General features: G+C 43.8%; 1 protein-coding gene across 2 annotated transcripts in view; it reads left to right on the forward strand.

Moving 5' to 3' along the window:
- The window catches only part of LOC146808595 (tyrosinase-like), a 510,585-nt gene that overhangs the window by 280,894 nt on the left and 201,807 nt on the right, over positions 1–27,884 (forward strand). For both annotated transcript variants that reach the window (XM_085620648.1, XM_085620647.1), the window contains exon 4: positions 8,183–8,324. In XM_085620648.1, the coding sequence (XP_085476774.1) occupies positions 8,183–8,324 (142 nt within the window). The remainder of the gene's footprint in view (positions 1–8,182; positions 8,325–27,884) is intronic.

Here is a 27,884-nt window from a genome sequence, read left to right on the forward strand (position 1 = left end):
TGTCTTAATAAAGAAATCTATACCCTCTAGGTAGTGTACTGCTCCACACTTACTTGCGTTACCAAAAGGGCAGGAGTATGCCGCTGGTGCAGGAGTCTCTTCAAATCATAGGCACCTACTGGGATCTTGACAGTAAGTGCTTCAACTCAATAACGGGCCGATACCGAGTATTCCAAATAATGCAACGGCTCAAACATGAACGCGTTCTGGCGTTCTCAACTTAATCTTGTGTCCATTAAATGAAACGCGTCCTCGCGTTTCCAAATAAGAGCAAGGAGGAAGGCGGGGGCCCAGTAAAGCAAAATCGGCAGGGTTCTGAACGAATCCTCGCGTTTACAAATAGGTATCAAGGGGAATACGGGCACCCGGAAAGAAAATACAAAGAGGCCAATGAGGAAACTCGACCTCGCGCTCTGATTGGATGACGTTCCGAGAAGGGAAAGTACGGGGTAGGCAAAGGGACAGACTTCACGCCGTACGCCAGCTAGACTGCGGCCAAATCCGTGGAATGAGGCAAAGTCACGAAAGTAAAAGTAATCCCCCCGTAGCGCGTACCTGCGCCTTTCACACGGTTCCGAAGATAGGGGATGGAAATCACGCAATGATGCCGCAAGGCTTGCGAGCGAACTCACACCAGACACACGATCAGGGATATCGGGTGGAGGCAGGATCCAGGGTACAGAGGCCAGCTTCTGCAAGTTTCCACGAGGAGGAGGAGGAGGCGTCCTCTAGACAGGTACACGGCAGGATAACCACAGGAAAGCCAAGCACAGAGGCACCGGAAAGGAAGGCTTAAGAACCCTCCCGATCACGTGACCTGTTCAGGGGCAGTATGGGACAGTACACAACCCTGCTCCCTTACGTTGCATGCTGGGATAGGTAGTCTTAGTACTACACAAGGTGCTTGAGCCCTAACACTGGGTTTTGAATTCCCTCAGTACTTCGTCATCAGCGCTAGTTGGTAGTCACGCCTCCAGAGTGGCTAATACAGCCTACAAATCTGCAAGCCTCTTAAGCAGCGCCCTAAGAACCCGTGCGTGCTTCGACATAGTAACCCCACGGATGTAAACTTTAAAGGCTTCCCAGACTACCTGAAAGCTCTCCACTGAGCCCACATTTTTATCAAAGTACGTTTCTATTGCGTCTGCCAGTTCTTCCTTAAATACAGCATCCAGCAGAGAGTACTGGGGGAACCTCCAAGTGTAGGGTGGGATAAGTCTCTGTGGGACCTCTAAAACTAGGAGGGTCGGGAAATGATCCAAAAGTGTGCCGGGTAGTACTTCACAGTTCCGCGTATACTCGTATAGTTGCCCGGTGGTCAACCAGTAAGCTATGCGTATATGTAGATTGTGGTATGCCGAATAATACGTATACCCCCCTTTATCTGGGAACCTCCGCCTCCATACATCATGTAAGTCTAACTGCGTCATGATGTCAGTGACTTTTCTAGCCGCCGCCATGATATGACTGGTTGGTCCTCCCGATCTGTCCCGGTCGGGGTGAAGGACCAGGTTTAAATCTCCCCCCCAGAGCTGCTGCCCCGCCCCACATTTACATACATTGTCAGTCAGTGTGGTATAGAAATTGGGGTTATCATAGTTGGGTCCATAAACATTTATTATAAGTATGTCCAGTCCCTGGCCATGGCACCTGGAGATCACATACCGTACGTCTACATCCGTGAACAAGGGGTCAAGTGTGAGAGAAGCTCTTGGGAGGACCCATGTTAGCACCCCAAGAGCACGTGTGGTAAACCCGGCAGCATGGATTGTGCCCTGCAGTCTCCTGCTACAGAGCATAAGAGGAAGGTGCGTCTCCTGCAGAAACGCAACATCTAAGTCATGTCTCATCAAATAGGCCAAAACCTTACGCAACTTCCTATGGTCAATAAGACCTCTCACATTCCATGTGAGAGCCCACAGTTTACCTTGCACAGTAGTGCTATGGGGAGCATTACCTGCCGTCCTGTTATCTCGCCCTACCGGACTATTCGCGCCTGCCATTGAAACATATAACTTGTCCAATCTTCATGTGTAGAAAGTAGTGTCTATAAAAAGTGTCCTGCCAATCATGTCCCCTTCCCGCTCCACCCCCCACCCACGCCTGACCTACCCCACTGAGCCTACGCGAAAAACAAGCAAACATGCCCCTTGAACCATCCTAGAAAACAATAATCGCATAAATCACAACAATAGGCAAAGAGGTCCTGCCCTCCACCCCCCAAGGCACAATTCCCAAAGTGAGTGTTTCACTCGTGGGCAGAGGTAGCTCGGTCACCAGAGTAAAACTGGGAAAACACTCCCATTTTGGTCTCCGCCCCGCACACCATCAGCAAACTATATAGGATCTGAATTAGAAATAGGATCCCCAATCCCCCCCCGCCTGAACGTCATAAAGCCTAAGTGTTCCATCAGTTGACCTAGTCTCATTACTGGCACCATTCCCGATCAAGAGCACACGTTGTAGACCCCCAATATCAGCGAACACAATGACAGAAACCACAAAATCGCTTCAGCACACATGTCCCCCATGCAGTATAGAGGAAACCTTCACAGATAACCCCGCGTGTATCATTCTTATCTGAGTGTAGAGGAGCCCAAAGGTTAGTCCTGATCATCCATGCAGCCACCCACCGCTCCCTCGCAAGAGTCTGTCTCTGGGCTATGCCGTTTGTCTTTGGACCATTCCTTCAGGGCCTTCTGCAAGCCTTTAGCGTCAGTGAAGATTCGCGATTGGCCCTGAAGGTTAACACGGAGTCTAGCAGGGTACAGCATGGCGTAGTCTATATGTTGGTCCCTCAGCTGTTTCTTCAAGGGGACGAACTGTCGGCGTGCTTCTTGTACCCTTAGTGTGAAGTCCGGAAACAGGGATATTGCAGAGCACTCGTACTGCAGTGACTGTTTGTCTCTGGCGGCCTTCAGCACCGAGTCCCGGTCCCGATAGTTCAGCAGCTTCACTATAATTGGGCTCTGGGGAGCACCAGGTGCTGGGCGAGGGCCCAAGGATCAATGCGCCCTCTCGACAACAAACATATTTGAGAAAGTCTCGCTTCCTAGGAGCGTTACCACCAACTTCTCTACAAATTGTTCCATGTTGCCAGTCTGGGTTGTCTCCAAAGGGCCCGTGATCCTCAGGTTACTGCGTCGGGACCATGCCTTAAGGTCCTCAGTTTTGCCCTGCAACACCTGCAGCACCTGCAGCACTCTCCCCAGTTGTTTGTGATCCGTGTCTAGCGACGTCTGCACTTCTTCGACCTCCGTGACCCGGCGCTCTGTCATGTCATGTCCAACCGTTCTGCATGCTTGTCCAGTCTCCTGGACATTCTGTAGGAGAGGGAGTCAATCTTGGTGCCTAGGACCGAAAGACTGCTGTGCAAACCTTTTTCCATCGTCATCAGCATGGCACGAATATCTCCTTGTGTTTCTTCCTGGGTTGGATCTTGTGCATTATCGCCATCTTCTGCGGCAGTGTCATGCCCCGTGGACTTCCTGTGGTTGAACGTCAGCTTTGGTTGTGTCTTGTCAACCCTCCCCATTGCTAGTGTTGCTCTGTAAACAGTCCGGGCCAAGATATATACTTTTTCATTTCCGGTACCTCAACCGACGCAAGTGCTCCAAGCTGTAAGCAGTTATACTACAGTGGTCCCGACCAAAGCAGCTGTCTGGGTATCAGTCGTCTTGGGGCTACAGTGTACCGTCACACCACCAGTGCGCACCGCACTACAGGGACACCGTGGCCATTGCGTTTCTCAATCCCATGAGGGCCAAGTCGACTCTGTTCTTCGGTTCGGTTAAGCATCACCGCTACCAGCTCCGCCACACTCCTACTTGTATATGGGGTGCAGCTAGGCAGGCATACACAGGATTCTATAGCAGGGGGTATGGAACTTTTCAAAGACAGCTTCCTGCAGTCGGCAGAGCCTGCCCAGTTCGCAGTGCAGTTAGTCACTTCCTTCAGCTTCTCTAAGGTGGGCCAACTACAATCCCCAAGCAAGGAGCGTTCTGAGGCCCACGTGCACGTTTCAGACACCCCCAAGAGCACACACCTCCCCTGTCTTCACACGGAGTCTGTGGGCAGGCAGCACAAAGCGACCCTCGCACTGGAGAGGTGAGGCACCACCAGCCAGCAACAAACTGTGCTCACCTCCCTGGCCAAATTATGCAGTCAGGGAAAACCACCACCCCTGTCTCCAAAATGGCGGATCCCACTCGTAGCTCAGCGCGGTTCTTAATGTAGCAAGGGTTTAGCTGACACACCTTCAGTGGAGCCTCGCATGCAGCTTCCCGATAGCGCCGAAGGGAGAGTACAGCTGCCCCACCATTCAACTCCAACGTCGCACTGTGGAGGGCCACTGCGCTCCCCCGGGGACTTCAGCAGACATGCTGCCGCTCTCTGGCATTTCCAACTCAAGTTTTGGGCATACGGCCACCTCTCTAGCCCAGGGAAGCCTCCGCCTTCCCACCGCATGCAGACGGGGTCGCCGTCCAGTGCCGAAGCTCTGCTACAGAAATTCCAACGTTTATGGTCGTCCTCAGGGCAACATCCGTCCCAGCCGCGCAGCGTCTCAGGCTGTCTGGGGTCCTCACAGCAGTCTGGGGATCTCGGCCCGCCTCCGCTATGCACTGGTGGCACTCTCTCGCTATGCCATCTGGGCAGTCGCAGGGGTCGGAGGCAGGTCTATCAGCTCTAGGGCTCCTCTGGAGCCGAGGTTAGCCCCAACGCAGCCGTATGCACTATTCAGATGCCGGATAATAACAATATCGTCTGGTGGTTGTGCGGAGCTTCTCACTTAAGCGGCCATCTTCATCGCGAGCAAGCTCCGTCCTCGTCAATCTCCATATTCTGCACTCTACTGCATCAATCAGAAAAAAGAACAACCTCCATCTTCTGCACTCTGGAGCACCAATCAGAAACAAGGACAATCTCAATCTTCCGCACTATAGAGCACCAGTAAGAAACTAGGGCAAGCGCCATCTTCTGCACTCCAGAGCACCAATCGGAAACAAGGACAACCTCAATCTTCTGCACTCTGGAGCACCAAATAGAAACAAGGACAATCTCCATCTTTTGCACACTGGTGCACCAATCAGAAACAAGGACAATCTCAATCTTCTGCACTCCAGAGCACCAATGAGAAACAAGGAAAATCTCCATCTTCTGCACTCTGGGGCACCAATGAGAAACAAGGACAATCCCCAGCTTCTGCACTCCAGTGCACCAATTAGAAACAATCACCATATTCTGCACTCCGGAACACCCATCAGAAACAAGGACAACCTCCATCTTCTGCACTCCGGAGCACCAATCAGAAACAAGGGCAACCTCCATCTTCTGCACTCCAAAGCATTAATCATAAACAAGGACAACCTCCATCTTCTGCACTCCGGAGCACCAATCAGAAACAAGGACAATCTCCTTCACCAATCAGAAACAAGAACAACCTCCATCGTCTGCACTCCAGAGCACCAATCAAAAACAAGGACAATCTCCATCTTCCACACTATAGAGCACCAGTAAGAAACGAGGGCAAGCACCATCTTCTGCACTCCAGAGCACCAATCAGAAACAAGGACAATCTCCATCTTTTGCACGCCGGTGCAACAATCAGAAACAAGGACAATCTCAATCTTCTGCACTCCAGAGCACCAATGAGAAACAAGGAAAATCTCCATCTTCTGCACTCTGGGGCACCAATGAGAAACAAGGACAATCCCCAGCTTCTGCACTCCAGTGCACCAATTAGAAACAATCACCATCTTCTGCACTCCGGAACACCCATCAGAAACAAGGACAACCTCCATCTTCTGCACTCCGGAGCACCAATCAGAAACAAGGACAACCTCCATCTTCTGCACTCCAAAGCATTAATCATAAACAAGGACAACCTCCATCTTCTGCACTCCGGAGCACCAATCAGAAACAAGAACAATCTCCATCTTATGCACTCTACTGCACCAATCAGAAACAAGAACAACCTCCATCTTCTGCACTCCAGAGCACCAATCAAAAACAAGGACAATCTCCATCTTCCACACTATATGGCACCAGTAAGAAACGAGGGCAAGCACCATCTTCTGCACTCCAGAGCATCAATCAGAAACAAGGACAACCTCAATCTTCTGCACTCTGGAGCACCAATCAGAAACAAGGACAATCTCCATCTTCTGCACTCTACTGCACCAATCAGAAACGAGAGCAAGCACCATCTTCTGCACTCCAGAGCATCAATCAGAAACAAGGACAACCTCAATCTTCTGCTCTCCGGAGCACCAATTAGAAACAAATACAATCTCCATCTTTTGCATGCCGGTGCACCAATCAGAAACAAGGACAATCTCAATCTTCTGCACTCCAGAGCACCAATGAGAAACAAGGACAATCGCCATCTCCTGCAATCTGCAGCACCAATGAAAAACAAGGACAAAACCCAGCTTTTGCACTCCGGTGCACCAATCAGAAACAATCACCATCTTCTGCACTCCGGAGCACCAATCAGAAACAAGGACAACCTTCATCTTCTGCACTTCGGAGCACCAATCAGAAACAAAGACAATCTCCATCTTTTGCACGCTGGTGCACCAATCAGAAACAAGGACAATCTCAATCTTCTGCACTCCAGAGCACCAATGAGAAACAAGGACAATCTCCATCTTCTGCACTCTGGAGCACCAATGAAAAACAAGGACAATACCCAGTTTCTGCACTCCGGTGCACCAATCAGAAACAATCACCATCTTCTGCACTCCGGAGCACCAATCACAAACCAGGACAACCTCCATCTTCTGCAGTGCAGAACATGGAGATTGTCCTTGTTTCTGATTGGTGCACCGGAGTGCAGATGCTGGAGATTGTCCTTGTTTCTGATTGGTGCTCCACACTGCAGAAGATGGAGATTGTCCTTGTTTCTGATTGGTGCTCCACACTGCAGAAGATGGAGATTGTCCTTGTTTATGGTGCTTCGAAAGTGCAGAAGATGGAGGTTGTCCTTGTTTATGGTGCTTCGAAAGTGCAGAAGATGGAGGTTGTCCTTGTTTCTGATTGGTGCTCTGGAGTGCAGAAGATGGAGCTTGTCCTTGTTTCTGATTGGTGCTCTGGAGTGCAGAAGATGGAGATTGTCCTTGTTTCTGATTGGTGCTCCTTAGTGCAGAATATGGAGGTTGTCTTTGTTTCTGATTGCTGCTCTTTTACCACGCTCCTCAGCCTCGCACCACATGGGTGAAATGCCAACCTTCACACCAAGAACATCGAGCCAGAAATCTAAAGGGTTCTTATTACTTACTGTCCCGGTTGCGGGTTTGGCTCAAATCTAGATTGGTCTTTGTATTACAACAGGATGTAATCATACTTGAGCCATACTGTGTCATCGTCACAGCTGCTGCACTTCTAGCCTCTCCATTGTCCTGATGAGGCCCAAAGGTGAAAAGGGCCAAACAGCGTAGACACCTCCAGTTGAGGGGTCTTCTGGAAATTGAAAAGTATATATAAATAAATATAGTGCCAACATCAAAATACATGGGGACTCACTGGTCTTCAGTGGATGTTGACTTAAGAAAGACTACCTCCTATCTGTGGACTGAAACCTAATCCTTTTGAATACAGCCACACAATATCGAAATTAAATGGCAGACTGAAGTTCAATGGTTAATGCCTGTTTACAAACATAAAATGAAAATAATTGTTTGTGTTTGTATAAAAATGTATTGCCATTCATGTGAATTAATTGTGTATAGATGTCGATATGTTTATGTATGTAAGTATTGTCAGCTATGAGTACTGGAAGGACCAGTTATCCATCTTGTCTTAGTTAGTAACAACAAATGTATTTTGTAACAGTGAATAATTTGTTTCCTCGCTGGGAAGAATTGTGGTACCATTATCTGTTCCTACTATATACCATTCTTTGTCCTACCCTAGGGGGCAGACTGTCATAAGTGTTGGTGTTCACAATTAAATGCTAGTGCCAAGCACCTGAAACCACTGGTTCAAATTAATGACTGGCTGAAACATGTCTCCTAAAGACGGCAGCTAATGTGGTGCGACCAAGAATGCTGTGGCCACCCCTTTTCATTTGGAGAGCTCTACTGCCTCTAGATTGTATTTCCGGCCTGATGATCTTCAAGGACAGTCACTTCCTGGCCACCCGTGTTCATTATATGAGCCTGTTCTTTCTGTCTATATTTAGGCTTCATGGACGCTGCGACTGGCAAACACCATGGTGCCTACATGCACAGGAAGGTCCACAAAGCCATGGGAGGAGCAATGAACGATGTCACCTCGGCTTCCAATGACCCCATCTTTTACTGCCACCATGCCCAGATTGACAGGTAAGACTTTTCTAATGAGACAAAAATCAAACTTGATTGGAGTTCAATGTCCACCATTACAGGTACCTTTTCAGTGTCTGATAATCGACACTTACCTACAGAATTCACGCCATCCTATCTATCCGAATCTGACTGTGATGAACACAACATCGATTAAATCTCTTGAATGATAGCAGCTTATTCTCTACACCTTTGAATTGATAATCTGCTATGTGGTCTCTCCATTGTAATTCTCGAAAGCCCATTCCATAGACACCCCAATATCTGACAGCAAAACACATACCCTGAAATCTCTTTTGGTATAAACAGCAGAGCTACAACCCCAACACTGGTTGTAAGGTTATTGCTACTGACCCTTGAGAGGAACTGCTCAAGGGGTGTCAAATGAGGGGCTGTAAGAAGGCATATAATGAAAAAGATTGAACTCTAGAATAATACAGTTATTAAAAACAAGTAATGTAGTGCTGAAGTGGGCTAGAGCATCTTTAACAAGTGGAACAGGAGTTGCATGTTTCTATCATGTAATTCAGTACTCAAAGATAAACATTTGAGACCTGTGTTCACCTTATGTTGATGGAATGTTAACTAAAATAGTATGGACATGGGCTCGATCGACAAACTTCTTCATCAGGTCTTAGATGGGGAAAGTTGATTTAAATGCAAGTACGTCATTCCTCTTTTGAACTACTTTTTACTCATTATTTTATTAAAAGTTTAACCTTTGTACTGAGCACAGCCTAACAAGACCACTAGGGGTTCGCATAATCTACAATTTTGAGGTGACTGAGTGTGACCACCCAAATCACTCCAGTGTTCAACCACGGACGTAGGATTGTGGAAGTGACTCTCTACAAGCCATTTGCTCAGATTGGGGGACCAAGAAAGTGCCATGGGTCGGAAGGGGCTAGTGGAGGTCACAGCTGTGACATTTAAATTATATCCATGAGTTCAACCCTTTCTGGGTGTATTATTTATTACCCTAAAGGCTTAATACAGCAATCATAATGCAGATATATGGAGCATAATTCACAAACATTTTAAGTTTCCTTATTGTTATTCAGCATATACCACCGTCCGGATCCGTGGCTTAAGTTCAAGCACTCGGCGGGTGTGCGAGTGCAGCACTTCATTCTCACATGCACTGGGTTTATTTCGTGGAGATAAAAGCTGAACATTATCATGGAACGTCAGCTTCCCTTCTCTGGAGGACACACTACACATTGTCACCTGAACACGAAGTACATTTTCTTGTTCAAATATTTTATTGATCATATATAAACAAGACCATACAAAAAAGAGCATCGGAAAAAGGTACACATATGTCATAATTTACAAACTAGTGAACTATCAAACAGCTATTTAATATTTTAATATCGGCTAAACAATCTTAAGTACCATGAATATAATTATATACTGTAATAAAAGAAAAGAAAAGGAAGACAAAAATAATAAAAAAAGGAAAAGAAAAGAATAAAAGATAGAAAACAGAAAATAGAAAAATCCTTAATTAGAACGAAATATTACAAGTTATTATTAGGGGTGGGGGAAATTTGCATAGTCGCATTACGCAAATCTCTGCGAAATCGCCACAAATCTCCGCGAGCATGCGGAATCTCCGCGAAGAAGCGGAAATACTTGTCCCGCCCGTTCGTGATGTGTTTTTGCATGTTGGCGGTAAAATATATCGGCAACTTGCCCATGCGGTCGCTGATGGGCGCGGCCATCTTGTTTTTCTCTTGCCCCGCCCGTAAGCTTATTTCCTGTTCCGGGTCACGTACTGCATGCTCCCGCCCGTTCGCGAAAAGTATTTCCTGTTTGGGAACGCGTATTACGTGTTCGCAACGCTTTTTGCGTGCTCGGTGGGAAAGATCGCGCGAACTTGCCCATGCGGTCACAATGGACACGGCCATCTTGTTTTTCACTCTATTGCTATGGTTCTGGGCCTGCTTTTCAAACTTCCTCTATCTTTTCAATCCTTTGTTTCTGGAAACTTTTTTTGATCTTTCTTTATTTATTATCTATCTCTCTATTTTCTTGATTCTATATTTTGAGTTTTTTCAACTTTTTTTGTATTTTTCAATACTTTTTCACACTTTTTCAAATACCTGCTTTTTCATTTCTTTTACTTACTTTTTTCATTCCTACCTTTTCTTTTCAGCCCCGTCCTACTACCCAGAACCATGGCAAAAGGCAGCAGGGCTCATAGCCGCAGCCTGCCCCACGATCGCCTTACTTGCAGAAGGTGGCGCCAACACGACGAGCAGCCACGGGACTTATTCGGTGAGGATGAGGTGGCCGCACTGTTTTTTTTTGTGCAGCGCCACCTCCCCTTAACCCTGGCAGCAGGCGGCAGGCCTGGGTCCGTGTACGGGCTCCGAGAGCGTCAGCAGCTTTGGGGAAATGTGCGTCGGGCAGTGTTTTACTGCTATGGTGTCCGGTGCACCCAAAACCAGTTGACGCACTGGTGGTCCAATATCCTGGACCGGTAGCAGGACCTGCTGGAACTGCTAGGAGTGGAGGTCCCGGAGCTTGGTGATTAAATATTTAATATTACTACTTTGTGTCTGTTCTTCTGCTCTGTGTTATATATTGTGAATATATTTTGTCTCCAACCAGCAAGAATGCTGCTGCTGACATTGCAGGTAAATTAGGTTTGTTTGTAATCTTCTGTGATTGTTATGACACAGGTGCTCGGCGCTACTAATCTTACTTGTTTGCAATTTTGCGCTCGCCTAGCCTGATTATGTAAGAGTTTCTTTTAGAGAACTTAAGTTAGGTAATGCTAGAGAGACTCTAGTCCTTCCTTTGTCCTCCTGTCACTAAGAGATAGCGGTGGATTGATACTTAGTTTAGTTATTTATTAGTATGAGTTGGTAATTTTTTAGGGGTCTTCGTGACGCACCCTCTGTTACGTCACGTGCTGCTGAGTACTTCTTACCCCAGTCCTTAGTAGAACCTTTTGTAGTTTGTTTAGTGAGGGGTAATAGGTTTAGCACTAGCAGAACATCAGCAGCAACCAACCAACAATTTGGTGTATGCAACAATTTAGGCATATGTCATCCATTTATGCATTTTTGAGGACTAAAATAAATGCAAATGCAGACTTAGTGAACAATTGGCACACCTGGAAGAGGTGGGCTAGGTCAGGTGGTACTTAGGCTTAGTTAGTATTCTGGAATCAGAATGGAACACTGGATTAGTGTTGATAAATAATAACTAGTCGGTCCGCAAATCCCCCGATACGACTATTCGACCAGATTAGATAGGTAAATTTTATTGCAATTGTTGTTTCCATAAATGTTTTTATGACCGTTTTTACAAATATTTTATTTGTTTCACACCAATAATCAATGTTTGTCTCTTTCTTTTTTATATCTTTCATGATCAGCATTCAGGGGCAACAAGACTGGGTCAAAGTCGGCGGGAGCAGCTGGCCAAGAACACCAGGCACAGGAGGAACAGGACCAGGACCGCTCCTCTATCGAGGGTTCTGCTTCTGGCCCCTGTAAGTCTTCCTGTTGTTAATATTAATAATTAATATTCCCTAACTTTTACTGCACCTTATTTATTCTGAACTTTTGTTTCCGTTTCCTAATGTTATTTTGTTTACTAATCCTTCTTCAATCTAGACTATCTGTTTCTAAATTCTTGTTATCCCTGCCTCTAACTGACTCTGCTATGACTCTCTGTACTACTACTATTCTGTCTGTAGCTAAGCTTGCCCAGTTGGCCACTCTTTATTTGAAAGGTTTTAAATAAAACTCAGATTCACCAATAGCTCTAGCCATTGAGTCCAGTCCCTTGGGTTGTCCTTTTCTACTACATCTAGTCTTCTTAATCTTGAGGCTTTTTGACAATTCCCACCAACAAAATGCCCAACCAGATTTTACTATTTTTGATAGGATAGGACATACTACTACTGTTGTAGGGATTGTGCACATACACAACTTTGCACAAGAAAATAGGACGTTGGTGATGGGACCTTCCTCACACCTCAATCAGAACCCACCACAATCCCCTGACCGACTAGTTATAGTATCTCATTACTATTAGCTCTCCGAAACCCCCATACCCAATGAGTAGACAACCCAGATTATAACACTCCCGACTTCTCAGTCGCGGAAGCAATGCACATGCACATTGCACACCCTTTCGCTCAATCAGTCATGTAAGTCCCCACCAAATACCACAGAGTCTATGTAAGTTCAAAGGTTTATTTTCAACTGACAAGCTCTATACATTGTTCTATAATGCAGGACCAACAGCAAAATGCATACGATTAAAACAATAAACATTGTTACACTTTGTTACACTTACAACAACTACAAGTAGAAGACAAAAGACGAAATCATGATAACTGAAAAGTTATGGAAGCACCGCCCTCCCGTTGGTAGGAATATAGTTTATATAAAATTATAAATGAAGATCTCTGAGCGAATTCTGGGGACCCCACACCTTAGAAGAACCTAGCACTGGTTCCATCATAAGCTCTGCAAAGCTCTGGTTCATAGAAAGGAATCTTCCATCTGTTATGAGAAAAATGGTTTGAGTTAGTACTATATTGCAAGCATTTCTCAGTCGTGCCAAAAAGTGAAGCATTTTTATGGATAAGCAATATGGACTAACACCAGAACTCCATAACAAAGTTGCTTTTTTTTCGACCTTGTACACAGCGCTCAGACAGTAGCAGTATGAGCTCATGTGGACTCAAAGGCGTCTTACACAATAAGCTGCGAGGTAACGTGCGCAAAAATAAAAGACACAAAGGTAAAATGGTTGCATAGTTGGGGCTAGCTAAGCAAAGACTAGAATGACCCTAGGGACCATATAACACTATTAGTGTCTACTCTACTACCTGATTTGTACTAGTGATGTCTGTTGTATATGTATGTATTAACTTTTTTTTTCAATCTTGCTAGTGAAAAATAGGGGGAGGTGTATATGGCATCTATAAAATGTGTAATGTTTTTTCTAGGCATAGTACTGACCAACAGTGCCGGGGCCAGCGGCAAAGGCGATGCGGCTGCTGAGGGTGGAGAAGAGGCGGCAGTTGCAGGAGGAGCTGCAGGGGGTGAGCCAGCAGCAGTGGCGGGCTGTGGTAAGTTATATTTCTAATTCTTACTTATTGACATTACACTCACTGCAAGGGTGTACTGTATGCTGTACTGTTGAGACTTATTAAGTAAGAAGTTGTTGTGAACGGTTGAAGACACCCTTTACTTATCATTAGTACAAGCATTACCGGCAGGACTATTAAGTAACCAAAGGCCTCTTCTATCTGACTTCAACTCAGCAGTGAAAGTTTTATAGAGAAGACTAAAAGTCCGATCAGATGAACTTGATGGATGGGTTGAACGAAAAGGGGAAGAAGGGTGGAAGGAATAAGGACGGGCGAGATTTAATATTTATGACTGGCAGAGAAGGATACGTGGGATGCATGCATGCATAGGTGGCTGATAGGAATCAGATGCATGGGTGGTTGAATGCCTGAAACTCCCACAAATGTTAGTGGCCGAGGAAGTGGGAGGATAGATACATACCACAAATGTTATGTACTGTGCTGGCTAGTGCTATAATGCCACTATGTGTAGAATTATTTTGTCTCACTGCTTTGCTAAGAGTATATTTTACAACAGTCTTTTTTTTCTTGATATAGCTACTCCTTCCAAAGGGAAACCGGACAGGAAGGAGTTGGCAGCCAAGGCCCGGCGCCAGATGCTGGAGACCATAAAAAGGGAATACCGGCAGCTGGTGGTTTTGGCGGAGGAGGCGGCAGCAGCTGCAGCCTCCTCCAATGCCTCGGGCCCCAGCCACCCCCCTCCAGCATTACAGCACCACCGTCTGGCAGTCGCCCGCTGCCGCCCACATTTTAATACCACTGCTGCCCTCCCCCCGTGGATGCAATTGCAGCGCATTGAAGCGCTGAGTGGCTCGGCTAGAGGAGCAAGTTCATGTCCTCCTGGAGAGGCGATCCCACTGATAAGACCCTGTTAATTGCCCCTTTTTTAATTTCTTCTTTTGGTGGGTGGGAATTGGGCGTTGGGGTTAACTTTCTTTGGACAATTGGACATTTCGACTAGGTTGGACTTTTTCGTCACGGACATTGGTTGGGGTTAGGGAGAGGGGTGGGTCAGGTGTTGTTGTGGGATTTTTTACATAGTTTATTTTTGTTAGGGGATTAAATTATATATTTATACTTTACATACGATGTTGTCAATGTTTCGTGGGTGGGGTTACTGTTTTACTTCACACTGTTTCCTTGCTGGTGCAGGGCCACATCCAGTGTTTGATTTAAATAATTGGCTGACTTTGTAATACACAAACAGTTAGATGCGGTACCCCTCACTGAGTGACTTGTCCTACTAGAACTGTCAGTCTCTCCTCCTAGTCTATGCATTCTGCAACTGGGCTCATCAAAGGGGTGTGTGAAATTGAATTAATGAAAAACATTTCAATTATTAATTGTGCCTCCCCCAAACTTCTTCTCTTACCTCTGCTTGATGTTTAACTTATGTTAGTTAAGAACAAGAACTTGACTTTGCTGCGCACTGTTCACTTGGTGATGACACCACAATTTAAATGATTAGTATTCAAACTCATTGGAATTTATTCCTCTTTTCAAAATAATATTTTTCAAAATCAAAAGATCATCATCAATGTACATTATATATGTTGCAATGTCAATTTGTTGCGCAAATACACATTGTATACATTGTAGACAGATACTTAAGATACAACATCATTTATACAGAATCATGATATATTCAATGCTTATGCCCAATGCATTTCGGAACATGAAATTGTTCCTTCCTCAGGGGAAAATCTTCAGATGAAAGCATAAAATAATCTAATTTAGTCGATGTCCTAAACGGGCTCAAAATCACTTTTTTTATTCAATCTAGTGATTGTAGGTCGCATGCTGACCTGTGCTTATAGGTCCTATTTATACCCTGTGTGTATTTAACACCCAATGTGTTTTTGTAGGTATATTTTATAATTTCATACCTTCCACTAGGATGCATGTGCTTTATACGTCAAATAGTCTGGTATGAAAACTGTAAAACAACCAATAGTCAATACCACTCTTAGATGAACCAAACTCTTCAAATCCAACACATAACATATGTATCACTGTAAAGCTTCTCACAAGCCTTACCTCACTGTCACTAACTATTGTGAAATCTGCAATTAAAAGATGCAATTATAAGAAACCAACTAGTTTAAACCACTGTCAAAGTCTGCTAAGTTTTTTTTAGAATTCCACCTGAAGATCCATACACCAATGGTAAAATAGCTCGAGATTCTTACCTTCCTATTCACCATGTATCGCTAGGATCTGTAACGAAAAAATACCAGTTCAAACTAACCCATAATCCTACTGAATCCAATAAAATGTGCGCGTCCTAAACAAAATAACGATAAAAGCGCTCGCCGTTATTTATTCATCTCGCTCCGTACCTTAAAACATGATTCCGTCTTCCGTAAATCAACTGCCTTAAACAAACGTTACTTCCTGGTGTAATTCTCGCGTGTGTATCAATCAAACGGTGACACTCAATTAAATATCAATGACGGACTCCGTAAATCAACTACCTTAAACAAATGTTACTTCCTGGTGTAACTCTCACGTGTCTATCAACCAAACAGTGAAGCTAAATTAAACATCAATGACGGACTCCCGAGTTTGTATAAGCTTTTACTGAGTAGCCATATTATACTGTTATTATACGCTGATTCCCAATCCAAATAAAGTTACCATAATTCAATCTTTAGCATGAATGTAGAGCATAAAAGTCCCTATTTCCAAATAAAAATAATGCCTGTAAATGCGCGCGTAATTAAGTTTCACTTATTTGTGAAGCGAAGTGTTTACACTGTCATAAACATAAAAACAGAGTTTCTGTGCGTAATAAACAAAATACTATGATGCATAGTGAATTAACTATCTTTTGATGCCTGATCCAGGTTGAATTTACAAAAATTCCGTAGTACTCTTCTGTTATCTGTTGAAGACCACTCGTTGCTTCTGACAATCATAGACACAGTGGACAAAATTAAACTCCATATATATAACGCTCCTCTAATCAAGAACACTATTTTAAGTGTCATGCTGAGACAATATTCTGTCCTGACAATGGTAAAATGTAATTTAGTATAACCATAGTAGTACTTAATAAACAATAACACCGAAAGTCCAAACTTTATGCCTGCCAACCCATATTCCTGTGTGTATGTCATAATACACACCAGTTCGATATATGCATGTTGTGTGATGTGTGTATTTCTACGTATTGTGCTGGGTGGAATGTTATTATTAAATTACCATGTGATGAACCTACAGAAAACAAGACATGTCTAATCTGTCATTCAACCCTTTGGGGATCATAGTTTCTAAGAATTTTATCCAATAAACTTCTTGTTGAAGCAGTTTCTTAGTATTATCTACTCCTGAACGTATTTCAACTTTTTCAATGACCTGAAATCTTAATTGGGAGATTGAATGATTTGCCTCTATCCAGTGTGCTGCTAATGCTGAATTAAATTTTTTTGTTTGTATTCGGTTTTTATGCTCTGGGAGCCTGATCTTAACTTTGCGTTCTGTTTTGCCAATATAAACTTTTCCACAGGGACATTTTATACAGTATATTACGTTTTTTGCATTACAATCGCCTGTGTGTCTCAACAGTATCTGTGCTCCTATGGTCGGGTGTATTAACTTGTTACCTATAATTGCATTGTTGCAATGTGCACAGTTGCAACATCTCAAATTTCCTTTAGGTTCCTTGGGTCGATCATCAGGGGTAGTAGTTGATAATAATTTCCGCAGGTTTCTTCCTCTGGTGTATGCATGTAAAGGTAAATCTTTGAATATGCTGTTAAAATCCGGTTCAATAGCCAATTGCTCCCATCTTGTGTTAATGATTTTTTTAATTGCTGGTGAACTCGTGGTGTATTTGGACACAAATACTATTTGATTAGTCATCGTCGTTGTGTTGGCGATTAATAGGTCCTTACGTTCTTTGCTAGCATCTCTGTGCATACATTCTTGTAACACCTTATCAGGCTATCCTCTTGCTATGTATCTTTGTTTGTATTCCTCTGTTTTTATGGAACAAATTGTTGGGTCGGAATATGTTCTTTTTATCCTTATAAATTGAGAGTATGGCAGATTTCTTATAAGGCTTCTAGGATGAAAGCTGGAATGATCTAATGCATTATTGTGATCTGTGGTTCTGGTGTATATTTGAGTGTCTAATCCTCTGCCATCTGATTTCTTGATTACTGTTACATCCAAGTATTTCCTTATCATGAATTTTATGGGTGAATTGGATTCTAGGATCAATAGTATTTAGCATTTGTACCATGTCTTCCAATGTTTCTCTAGTGTCTGTCCAGACCAAAGAGATGTAATCTATAAATCTACAGTACAATTACTTAGACCACCAAAAGGGGTTATTCATGAGGTTCTGATGTTCGAATAAAGCCATGAAGATATTTGCATACGCAGGTGCTCCCGAAAATCCCATGGAGGTTCCGGTGAGCTGTGCATAGTATTTGTCATTCCATTTAAAGTAACTGTTTTGCAAACAATAATTCAATAGCTGTAATAGTAGTACCTTTTCAGTATTGATGTCTTCTAGTCGTAGTAGAGCCCACTCGACTGCTTCTAATCCAGCTGCATGTGGTATAGACGTATAAAGCGCCACCACATCCATTGTACAAAGTAACCAAGATGCTTGTGTGCCAGATTCAATGTTTTGTAATTTAAGTGGAAAATCCGTAGTGTCTTTTATATATGATGACCAACCTTGTACGAATTCCTGAAAGAAGTGATCAAGATATCTGCCTAGGGGGTCAAAGATAGACCCACACCAAGACACAATAGGTCTAAAGGGAGGATTCTCCAGGGTTTTGTGAATCTTTGATGTTTAACTTAGGCATAGAGATGGCTGCATGATGGCTTTCTTTCCCAACATGCCATGGTTGTGGTGGTAGTAGTAGTAGACACTGGCATTAGCATTTGCAAAAAAAGAAAATGAGACAGTCAGTCGCCTGAGAGAGACTGTTGGAGGAATAGTCGAACGAAGTACAGTACAGAACTTACTGCCAAACAATAATGTGCAAAAATCCAATAAAACATAATGGTGGCGGGGATAGCCTAGTACATAGAGTTACAAACTCTAGTTGTGTCGAGTCACTCGACTAGGCCTACAGTACACTCGACACAAGCGTAAGTGTTAGTGCTTTGTAGGAGGATGACAACAAATCCAATCGCTGACGGCAATTAATGCTGATGGATTAGGTTCCTTTGGTAAAAAAATTACCTCGCAAATATACTGCTCATGGGTGGGCAAGCAGAAGAAGATCCTCGCCCTGCTTTGAAATTGAATTAGTGTTGCTTTTGCCACATACGCCCCAGCAAGCGTGTGATAAATTATTGGTGTCCATTTAATTTCAGTTCAATTTCAGTTCAAATAGCTTTATTTCGATAGACAAATATCATAAAAGCAGATTTATCATAAAAACAGTATTAAGAAAGGACAATTATATACAATAAATCCGAGAGCAGTTTACAAAAATGTGGTTATCTTGTTAGTAAACTTACAATTTTATACTAATACCCAGAGAGATGCAGTTATATACTTAATACTTTTTAACAGACTATAATAAATGAATTTGATTAAAAAGAGAATAAGAAAAAAACGAACTTCATATACAGCTATTTGATGTCATTTAAAAGAATAAAAATATGGGAAAAACCAACATAGGGGGCACAATCACATTTCCAATTTCATTTTACACCTCCCTACGCAAAAATTTAGATCTGATAAGCCAAATACAGCCAAGATACTTTGCCACGCCGCATACAAAAAGAGCTCTAGGGTCTGATTTCAAGATCCGCAGGGCAGTAATGTGAGCTGTAGTGCCCAGTTGTCTGCAAATTGGTTTAAGCCACTTTAATCTAGCCCTTGAGTATGCTGGACATACAAACATGAGGTGAGCCACACTCTCTTTTGGTGCCTCGCAACAAGGGCAGTCCGCGATTGTCTGGCGCGGGGGCTCCATTTTGCAGTAAGCTCACGTACCAGAAGAGAGCCCACTCTGAACTGAATGTAGAGTGCCCTATCTCTTGGGATTTGAATAAAAATAAAGGTACGGCTCTAGAAAAATATGTTGTTTAAACTGGTAGAATTCATCTGCCATCCTCCCCAAATTTGGATTGCTAAGTTCCTGCATATCAACCCAAAGCCAGTATGCTTTTTTAAGCTCATCCTTACTGGGCGGGTTCTGGCCTTCCCAACAGCTTCTAAGTCCCAATGTAAGCACGAGTTTCTTGACATTGTTGAGCCAGCTAACCCTATGGTTACAGTCCAGGCCAATTACCTCCTTGAGTGTGGTGGTATAACTAGCGAGTTCAGGAGTTCGTAACAATCGAGCCCAAAAGAGCAATGGCCTTAGTCTAGCAATGTCTTTAAAAGAACGTCTTCCCATATCACTCATCAGAGGCTTGAGCGGAACATTACAGGGGAGGCTCACAAGCTCTCTCAAGAACTTATGTTCCGAACTGCAGATCTCTTGTATGTTGTTAAACCCCCAAAGTTCCGCACCATAAAGGGCAGAACTTACTGCCCTTGCTGAATAGATCGTGTGCGCTGGGGCAACAGGTCTGCTACATGAGCGACGATGTTCCCTACCTAATGCCCCAGTCACACGCCTATGATTCAAAAGCATCTTGTTAATATGGGGTTTCCATTGCATTGTATCGGGGAGCCGAATACCCAAATAGTCAAAGGTACTAACTCTTTCTAAGGGTGTTCCACCCAAGGAGAAGATGTGCCTAAAGGGCTTATAGGGGTTGAATGTTATTATGGTGGTGGTATGTCTTTGTGGTGTTAATAGTCAACCCTCTTAGTGAACAAAAAAGATGGTACCTATCTAAAAACTTCTGCAACCCGACCGGGGTCTTAGAGATCAACAAGGTATCATCAGCGAAGAGGAGTGTAGGTATCCTATCTCCTGCCAGGGCCGGAGCATCAGATGGAATTTCCTGAAGAAAACTAACCACCCCATTCACATTTAAGGAGAACAGGGTGGGGGCCATAACACAGCCCTGGCGTACTCCTCTTTTCACTGAGATTTTTTTCCGTTTTCTGTTCTTGTGACCCCCATCTCACTTGGGCATAATTGCCCTCGTGCAATCGGACAAGCAGATTCAAAATAAACACAGGCATGCCCATCTCAGCCAAAACTTTCCATAATTGGTCCCGAGGGACCAAATCAAAGGCAGTCTTTAGATCGATGAAGGCAAGGTAGAGACTGCCTCCACCTATCACGACTACCTTCCAATAGATAAGAAGGAGCCTAAACACCTGGTCCATTGTTCCAGTTTTGGACCTAAAAACCGCCTGATATTGGGACAAGATGATCTCATCCTCAGCCCAAGAATCAATCCTCTGGAGCAATACCCTGCCAACTACTTTTTGGATAGCATCTATCAGGCTAATTGGTAGGTAGTTCGCAGGGTCCTCCCTGGCCCCCTTCTTGAAAATAGACACCACTTCGGCTCCCTTCCATGACTCTGGTATGGGGCAGCCATTAGCGATAGAGTTGATTAGGAGCATGATGTATTTCGCCCAGTTGCTGGGACTCGCACGGAGTAAGTCCCCTGGGAGACCATCCGGTCCTGGAGCTTTTGATGGTATTATTTTTTTTAATTGCTCCTGCCACTTCATTTAAATTAAAATAATCTGTAATAATCGGCGTTGGAGAACTGATTAACTGGACACAGGATCCTACCTCGTGTGTTGTAACTGTCCCGGTGTATAAATTCCTAAAATTATCAAACCAGTCTTGGCTGGATATATGGTTGGGAATTACATCTGGATCATTCCTATTAGCCCCCCTAACAAGATTCCAGAAAGAGTAGGCATTATTTACGAGACTCGCGTCTTTTAAATTCTGCCAATATGATTCGTCCCAATCTAATTTTGCACGTCGCAGTGTCGCCTTGTACTCCTTCCTAGCACATTGGACGGGGGAGATATTTTAACTTTTAATAGCTATGACTAAAGCCTTTCTTTTCTATCTGCAAATTTTCTAAAACCAGGCATGGCTGCTTTTTAGGTATGCTTTTGCAGATCTATGGTCAGCAGTAGACATGAACAAAGATCCCATCTGTTCTACCGTTCTCGTATAGATATCTAGCGCTTTCTGTGGGGCATCAAGGTTAAGGGATGCTTCTTGTAGGTCTATTAGATTTTCGGCCAGTAGACGATTGATTTCAGCCATCTTAATTTCATTAACGACTACTTTAGACCACTTAAGATGTCTCCTACTATTTGAGGGAACTAGTTCCTTGGTCATCAGGTTATTAAATGCCTCATAGGCAGGGCCAGGAGAAGACCAAAGGAGTGTTGTGCTCAGGCAAAGGGGATTGTGGTCGCTGTTGATGGTTGGGACAACTTCCACATCAATTATACTTCTCCACAGTCTTATATCTATTAAAATATAATCTATGCGAGATGGGCAACTAATTCTATTATACGTACAAGCCCCTCCAGGATCTGATGTTGTTCTGCCATTTGCAGCCCTTAGCCCATATTCCAAAACAAGTGCATTCAGCTGTATTGCAACCCGTGACCATCTTTTGATGGGGGGAATGCTTAGGGGGGGAATACCCCACCTAGTATCATCCGCCTCCAGCCCCATCATATCTCCCGAGCTAAGGGGCTCAAACGTACAGTTAAAGTCCCCCGCTATCATAAGGGGCGAGTCGGGGTGGCATTTAGACAGCTCTTGCACCCAAAGAAGATACAATAGGCGAAGAGGTACCCCCTTTCGTCCCTCTCACATACACATTAAACAACTCAAGAAGTGTGGCTCCTTCCTTCCCACTTATAGTAAATCTCACTGGGCCCGATTCACAGAACTAACTTAAGACAAAATCCTAAACTTACTACCATTTTGGTATTCACAGAAGGCACTTACTCATTTTGGTATTCACAGAAGGCACTTACTCATTTCGGTATTCACAGAAGTTAGGAGTCCTAACTTTAGGACTCCTAAATGCCTTCTGTGAATACCGAAAGTCTTAAAATTAGGATTTTTCTCAGTTTAGTAGTAGTATAGTTAGGACTCCTAACTTTAGGACTCCTAAATGCCTTCTGTGAATACCGAAAGTCTTAAAATTAGGATTTTTCTCAATTTAGTAGTCCTAAGTCTAAATTTAGGACTACTAAATTGAGAAAAATCCTAATTTTAAGACTTTCGGTATTCACAGAAGGCATTTAGGAGTCCTAAAGTTAGGAGTCCTAACTATACTACTACTAAACTGAGAAAAATCCTAATTTTAAGACTTTCGGTATTCACAGAAGGCATTTAGGAGTCCTAAAGTTAGGAGTCCTAAATTTAGGACTACTAAATTGAGAAAAATCCTAATTTTAAGACTTTCGGTATTCGCAGAAGGCATTTAGGAGTCCTAAAGTTAGGAGTCCTAACTATACTACTACTAAACTGAGAAAAATCCTAATTTTAAGACTTTCGGTATTCACAGAAGGCATTTAGGAGTCCTAAAGTTAGGACTCCTAACTTCTGTGAATACCGAAATGAGTAAGTGCCTTCTGTGAATACCAAAATGAGTAAGTGCCTTCTGTGAATACCAAAATGGTAGTAAGTTTAGGATTTTGTCTTAAGTTAGTTCTGTGAATCGGGCCCATTATATCTGGGTTTGCACAATTATGATCAATAATTCTACAACCCAAAGCGATATTAACCCAGGCCATCAGGCCTCCTGAGGGACGGCCTTTCCCCAGGGAGATAGCTGGCAAAAAGAAGCAAGTATACCCAGATTTATAGAGGAGAACTAGGCTCCAGGTTTCCTGGAAGAGACAGATGTCTTGGGCTTCTATTAGCTTGTTCCAGTCGGGTAGAAGCAACTTACTACTAAGACCAGCTATAGTCCAGGAGATAATCTTGAACTGCAGGTGTGGAAATACAAAGGCCGCCTCACGTGGAGGTGTAGCTTGGGGTTGCAGTGATAGATCAGATCTAACACTAGAGGTTACCCTGTTTGGTTCTATGTATTGGTTCCTCAGATTATCAATATTACCGTCAATATTAGAGTTATTAAAGCAATTTGTCGACAATTGACCAGGAACACTTAAGGGGTATATACAGAGAGTCCATTTAATTTAGTCACACCTCAATAAGCCATACAGCCTGGGGGAAGAGGGTTAGGGTTTGATGAATGGTTGGGATGGGGTGGTTTAGGGAAAGGTTTGACAAAGAAAAACAGTACTCATGGACAACAACAAAAGAAAAAACAATCTTGGTAGACGACCATATCCATAAATCTGTTTAGGGAGAAAAAGGAAATGCATGATGATGATGATAACTTGATGGTTAATGAAGTACTTACTAACTACTACTAGACAATTAGACAGTACAGGGCAGCAGTATATTATGCAATTTGCTTTGCCTGTCTGCCCTCAGAGACCCGAATTACATACAGTTTCTGTTCTGTTGTCCCGGCCCAGGCTAACAATTAAAGATAGCAAAGGAAAATCAAAAATAGCTGTAGGGATGAATTGAATTATAAGCAGAGAGCAAACATACTAATAACAACAACACACAGTAGTAATGATTGAAGACAACAAATGAATCAAATTATTTAAAAGATGATGAAAGTTGATATTGTTACTGTATGTTATCCTGGTCAAAATGGGGAGTTGCATCTCGGCATTCCTCTTGGTCCTCCCTTCCATGGATGCTCCGTCCATCAATATTGGGTGACGCCAGTGCCTGCCTGGCAGATGAAGATTTATTGGTAAGGTAAGTATGAGTTGTATTTCCCAGTATAGAACAGGGTAAGGGCCCGCCTGTAATTGTAGATGGAAAAACAAAAGGCATATTGAAAGATCAAGTAGAAAAAAAAAGCATAAATTACGGTGGAGTGCCACAAAAACACTTTCAGAGGTGACATGTAGTCTGTTTCCAGCATTAACCTCCAACAACAACAGGACAGAGCGGGCCCACGGCACCCGCCATGACCCATCCTCCATTTAGCGTACTTTTTTGGGGGGACAGAGGCAGACAAAGCACATAATATACAGCAACATAGCATTTTACAAATTAAGTGACTAAATCAATGCACCGTTCTCAGTCACACCACCACACTCGACTCCACCACTACACAGACATGTAGGTCTGCAGTGGTTGTTGTTGACTTGTTTATCTTTTATTCCACTCATGAAGCACCCTGAGTTATTCCATCAATCATCTTGGATCCTACTGAATGACTGCGAAGATATTATGTCACTGTAGTCCTCATCATGGTGTTGTCCAACTCAGTGTGCATTGTACAGATTGAGTCCCCTTTCCATATTCAAAATGCAATGTATAGGCCTGCAGCAGAAGTACAAATTTGTTATTAAAAAACAAGAAGGGAAACCAACATTGCATTGAGTTACTTTTAGCGTGTAGATTAGATAATAGTACACAATGAATAACTTCATGCCCTACAAACAACAGCAACACAAATCACTCAGTCAGCGTTCGATGCATGTCATCTTCATTTCCTGTTCCTTCTCATCTTCAGTTAATGGGCAGTCTCTCTCGGCTCGGAAAGGAGGATAGCTTTAGAAGTCATCATCATGTTCCACTTCTTTTGGAGGGCCTCAACGAGGCAAGATTTTCTTCTAATATGCTAATCATCTGGCTTGAGGGCAATAGATTTAGGGCGATTCAGGAGGATGGAGGAGCAGGACTCGGAGGAGTGGACTGAAATGCAGAAAGCTGAAACACATATATGGCAAAAAATGACTAGAAGACGGTGGTGATAGATTTGTTGTGACCTACCAAGTCCTTGCTGTAAATACCAATCCTTTAACGATTTTACTGGGGCTGATGATCCGGTTCTTGCTATTGTCAATAGTGTTGGTGAGTGTTCTGAGCCAAACGCACTGCCCTCATGCTCCGAAGTTGAACTTGACACCGGATGCACTGCTGCAGTACTTGCTGTGGCTGTGGGTGTATGGAGCGGGCTTTTAATTACCTGCCGTTCATTTTCCAAGTTTTGTACGGGGCAGCATCCACTTCAGAAAAAGGAATTAATGTCTTACTTTTCAGTGACAATTTGGACCGTGGATCCAGAATTGTTGCACAAATGTAATGTTCTTGTGACAAAATCTTATTTTGCACCCTTGTATTGTCACCTAAGCAACGGGATAAGCTCTCCACCAACTCATGTGCTTCTTTTTTTTCCCTCTACACCTTTGTACACTTCTGACACCTCCTTCAGCTGTTGCTTTAGCATGCACAACAATGGGATAGCTTGGCCCATAGAACAGTCCTCCTTGCTGACTTCACGTGTGAAGACCTCGAAAGGACACAGCATCTCAGTCAGGCATTTAATTAGGGTCCATTGATCCATCTGAAGGGTCATGCCTTTCATAGTAGCACCCCCTCTCTACATGACATATTCATTGATTGGTCTGTACTGCTCAAACAGGCGGTCAGTCATGTAATATGTTGAGTTCCAACGTGTTACCACCTCCTGGATGAGTGCTTTGACTGGCATTCTATAGTCACATTGAATGATCCTCAGCTGCTTCCGAGCTTTAAAAGAATGGCTGAAATGAGTGCATATTCTTCAGCAGGTGGTCAGTAAGTTGCCGACTATGGCTTCTTTTTTCAGAAAGTCTTGATTTATAATGTTAATGCAGTGCGCTAAACACAGGACCCTGAAATAGGAACCAAACTGCATGGCCTTAAGTACATTACTGCCATTATCTGTGGAAACAAAACCAATCTCAAGCCCTCTTGGGCACAGCCATTCAAAGACCTTGCTGTGAAACTCTTCCAAATTGTTTACAGCAGTATGGGATTTCTCCATGCCGAACATGGCTACTGTTGCATGTTTACGAGTAGCATTAAAATCTCAGCTGTGTCAACAGCACCTACTTGAGATAGCTTATCTCTAACCCCCACATAAGAGACCCAGTGTGCAGTGATGCACATGTAATCAGTGGCTTGGCAACTGGTCCACATGTCTGTTGTCAGGTGGATATTGTGAACAGCACTCTGCTGCAAAGCTTGTCCAACCCATTCCAGCACGTCGTGATGTAGCACTGGAACAGCATCTCTGGCAAAATAGGACAGGCTGGGAACCTTTGATTTAGGGCAGATAGCTGTCACAAATTCCAGAAAACCCACCCCTTCAACAAAAGAAAAAGGGAGACGTCCAGCGCTAACATTTTAGCCAGCTTCCCATTGTACAACAGTGCTGTTGGGTGGTTGCGTTCGTACTGCTCCTCAGACCTAAACATGCTCTCAATGGTAGGCTGGATTTTTTTCCTTTGTGAGGCAGATGTTTTCTTGAACCCAGTTAGGCTCAACGGCGCACTTTTTTTCATTGCAGTACTCGGTTGCCTTGGTGTCTCAGGCTGACTCTGAGTATGAATCCTACCGCGGTGCCACTGAGATGTTGCTGAGGATGTGGGCGGTACCACTACAGTGCTAGGGGCAGGGCTAGAAATGTCTCCCTCTTGTTCACCTTCCACCGCCATCACATCTTCCCCTACTTCTTCATCCCCAACAACAGCAATGGGTTCAGTTTTACTTTTTTCTAAGCGAAGTAGGTGAGCCTCCCACTGGATACTGTGGTGTATTCTGAGATGACTTGTTTGGCCTCCGGTACCATAGTTTCTACCAAGCTTACCCCGCCTAACAGCCTGTCGACAAATTGAGCATATAGCAATGTTCTCCTCCTTACTGCTGACCGAAAAGAAGTCCCAAACTGGGGAGGAGAACTTTCTGGTGCTGCTGGATGTGCCACTTTCAATATCAGATGAACTTGGAAGAGTGCCTGGAATTTGACTCCTTGCAGTTACACTACCACTACCTACTGAGGTGGTGGTTGAGCTGGATGTAGGTCCCTGCCGGGTCTTTGCAAATATGGAAGCTGGAGGTCATGTTGTTGTTACCTGTGTTGGAGGTATCCATGCTACATCCCTCTCATCAATTTTGGATAGGGTAATAATGTTGGTCTCCATCTCCTCGGGCCGGGAGTGATGGTCGTGATGACTGGCTCGTCATCATCATTCCCCTCTTGTACATCTACATCCATAACTGTAAGGCTTTCTGGAACCTTCCTTTTCAATAGCCTTGTCTTGTGGCGTGCATCACTCTCAGACTGAGCTGGTGGCTTCCAAGTGGCATCAAGATCATCAGAAACGGGGCTTGAAGAAGAAGATGATGGACTAACCCTCCTTTTCCTTTCTCGGGGTCTGGAAGACAATGGATCTTCTGAAACAGTGGCCTGCTCCTCTTTGTCTGCAGGAAGCTCGATTTCCTGAAATTCCCCTACTTGGGCCTAGGTTGGTGGGGCTGGCCCGCTGACGCGGAGGTGCTGTTCCCCGCTTGGTCCCCGGACAACGCTTCTGCAGGCGTAATTTTTTGTTTCCCAAAAAACATCTGGGGTGGCACACCAGTCTTTGTAAATGCCACTTCCTTTTTCTATTCCTTCTTCTCACTGACAACTTTCTTGGTACTGAAGGACCT

Source organism: Triturus cristatus, chromosome 8 (assembly GCF_964204655.1).
Source record: "Triturus cristatus chromosome 8, aTriCri1.1, whole genome shotgun sequence".
Classification (NCBI taxonomy): domain Eukaryota; kingdom Metazoa; phylum Chordata; class Amphibia; order Caudata; family Salamandridae; genus Triturus; species Triturus cristatus.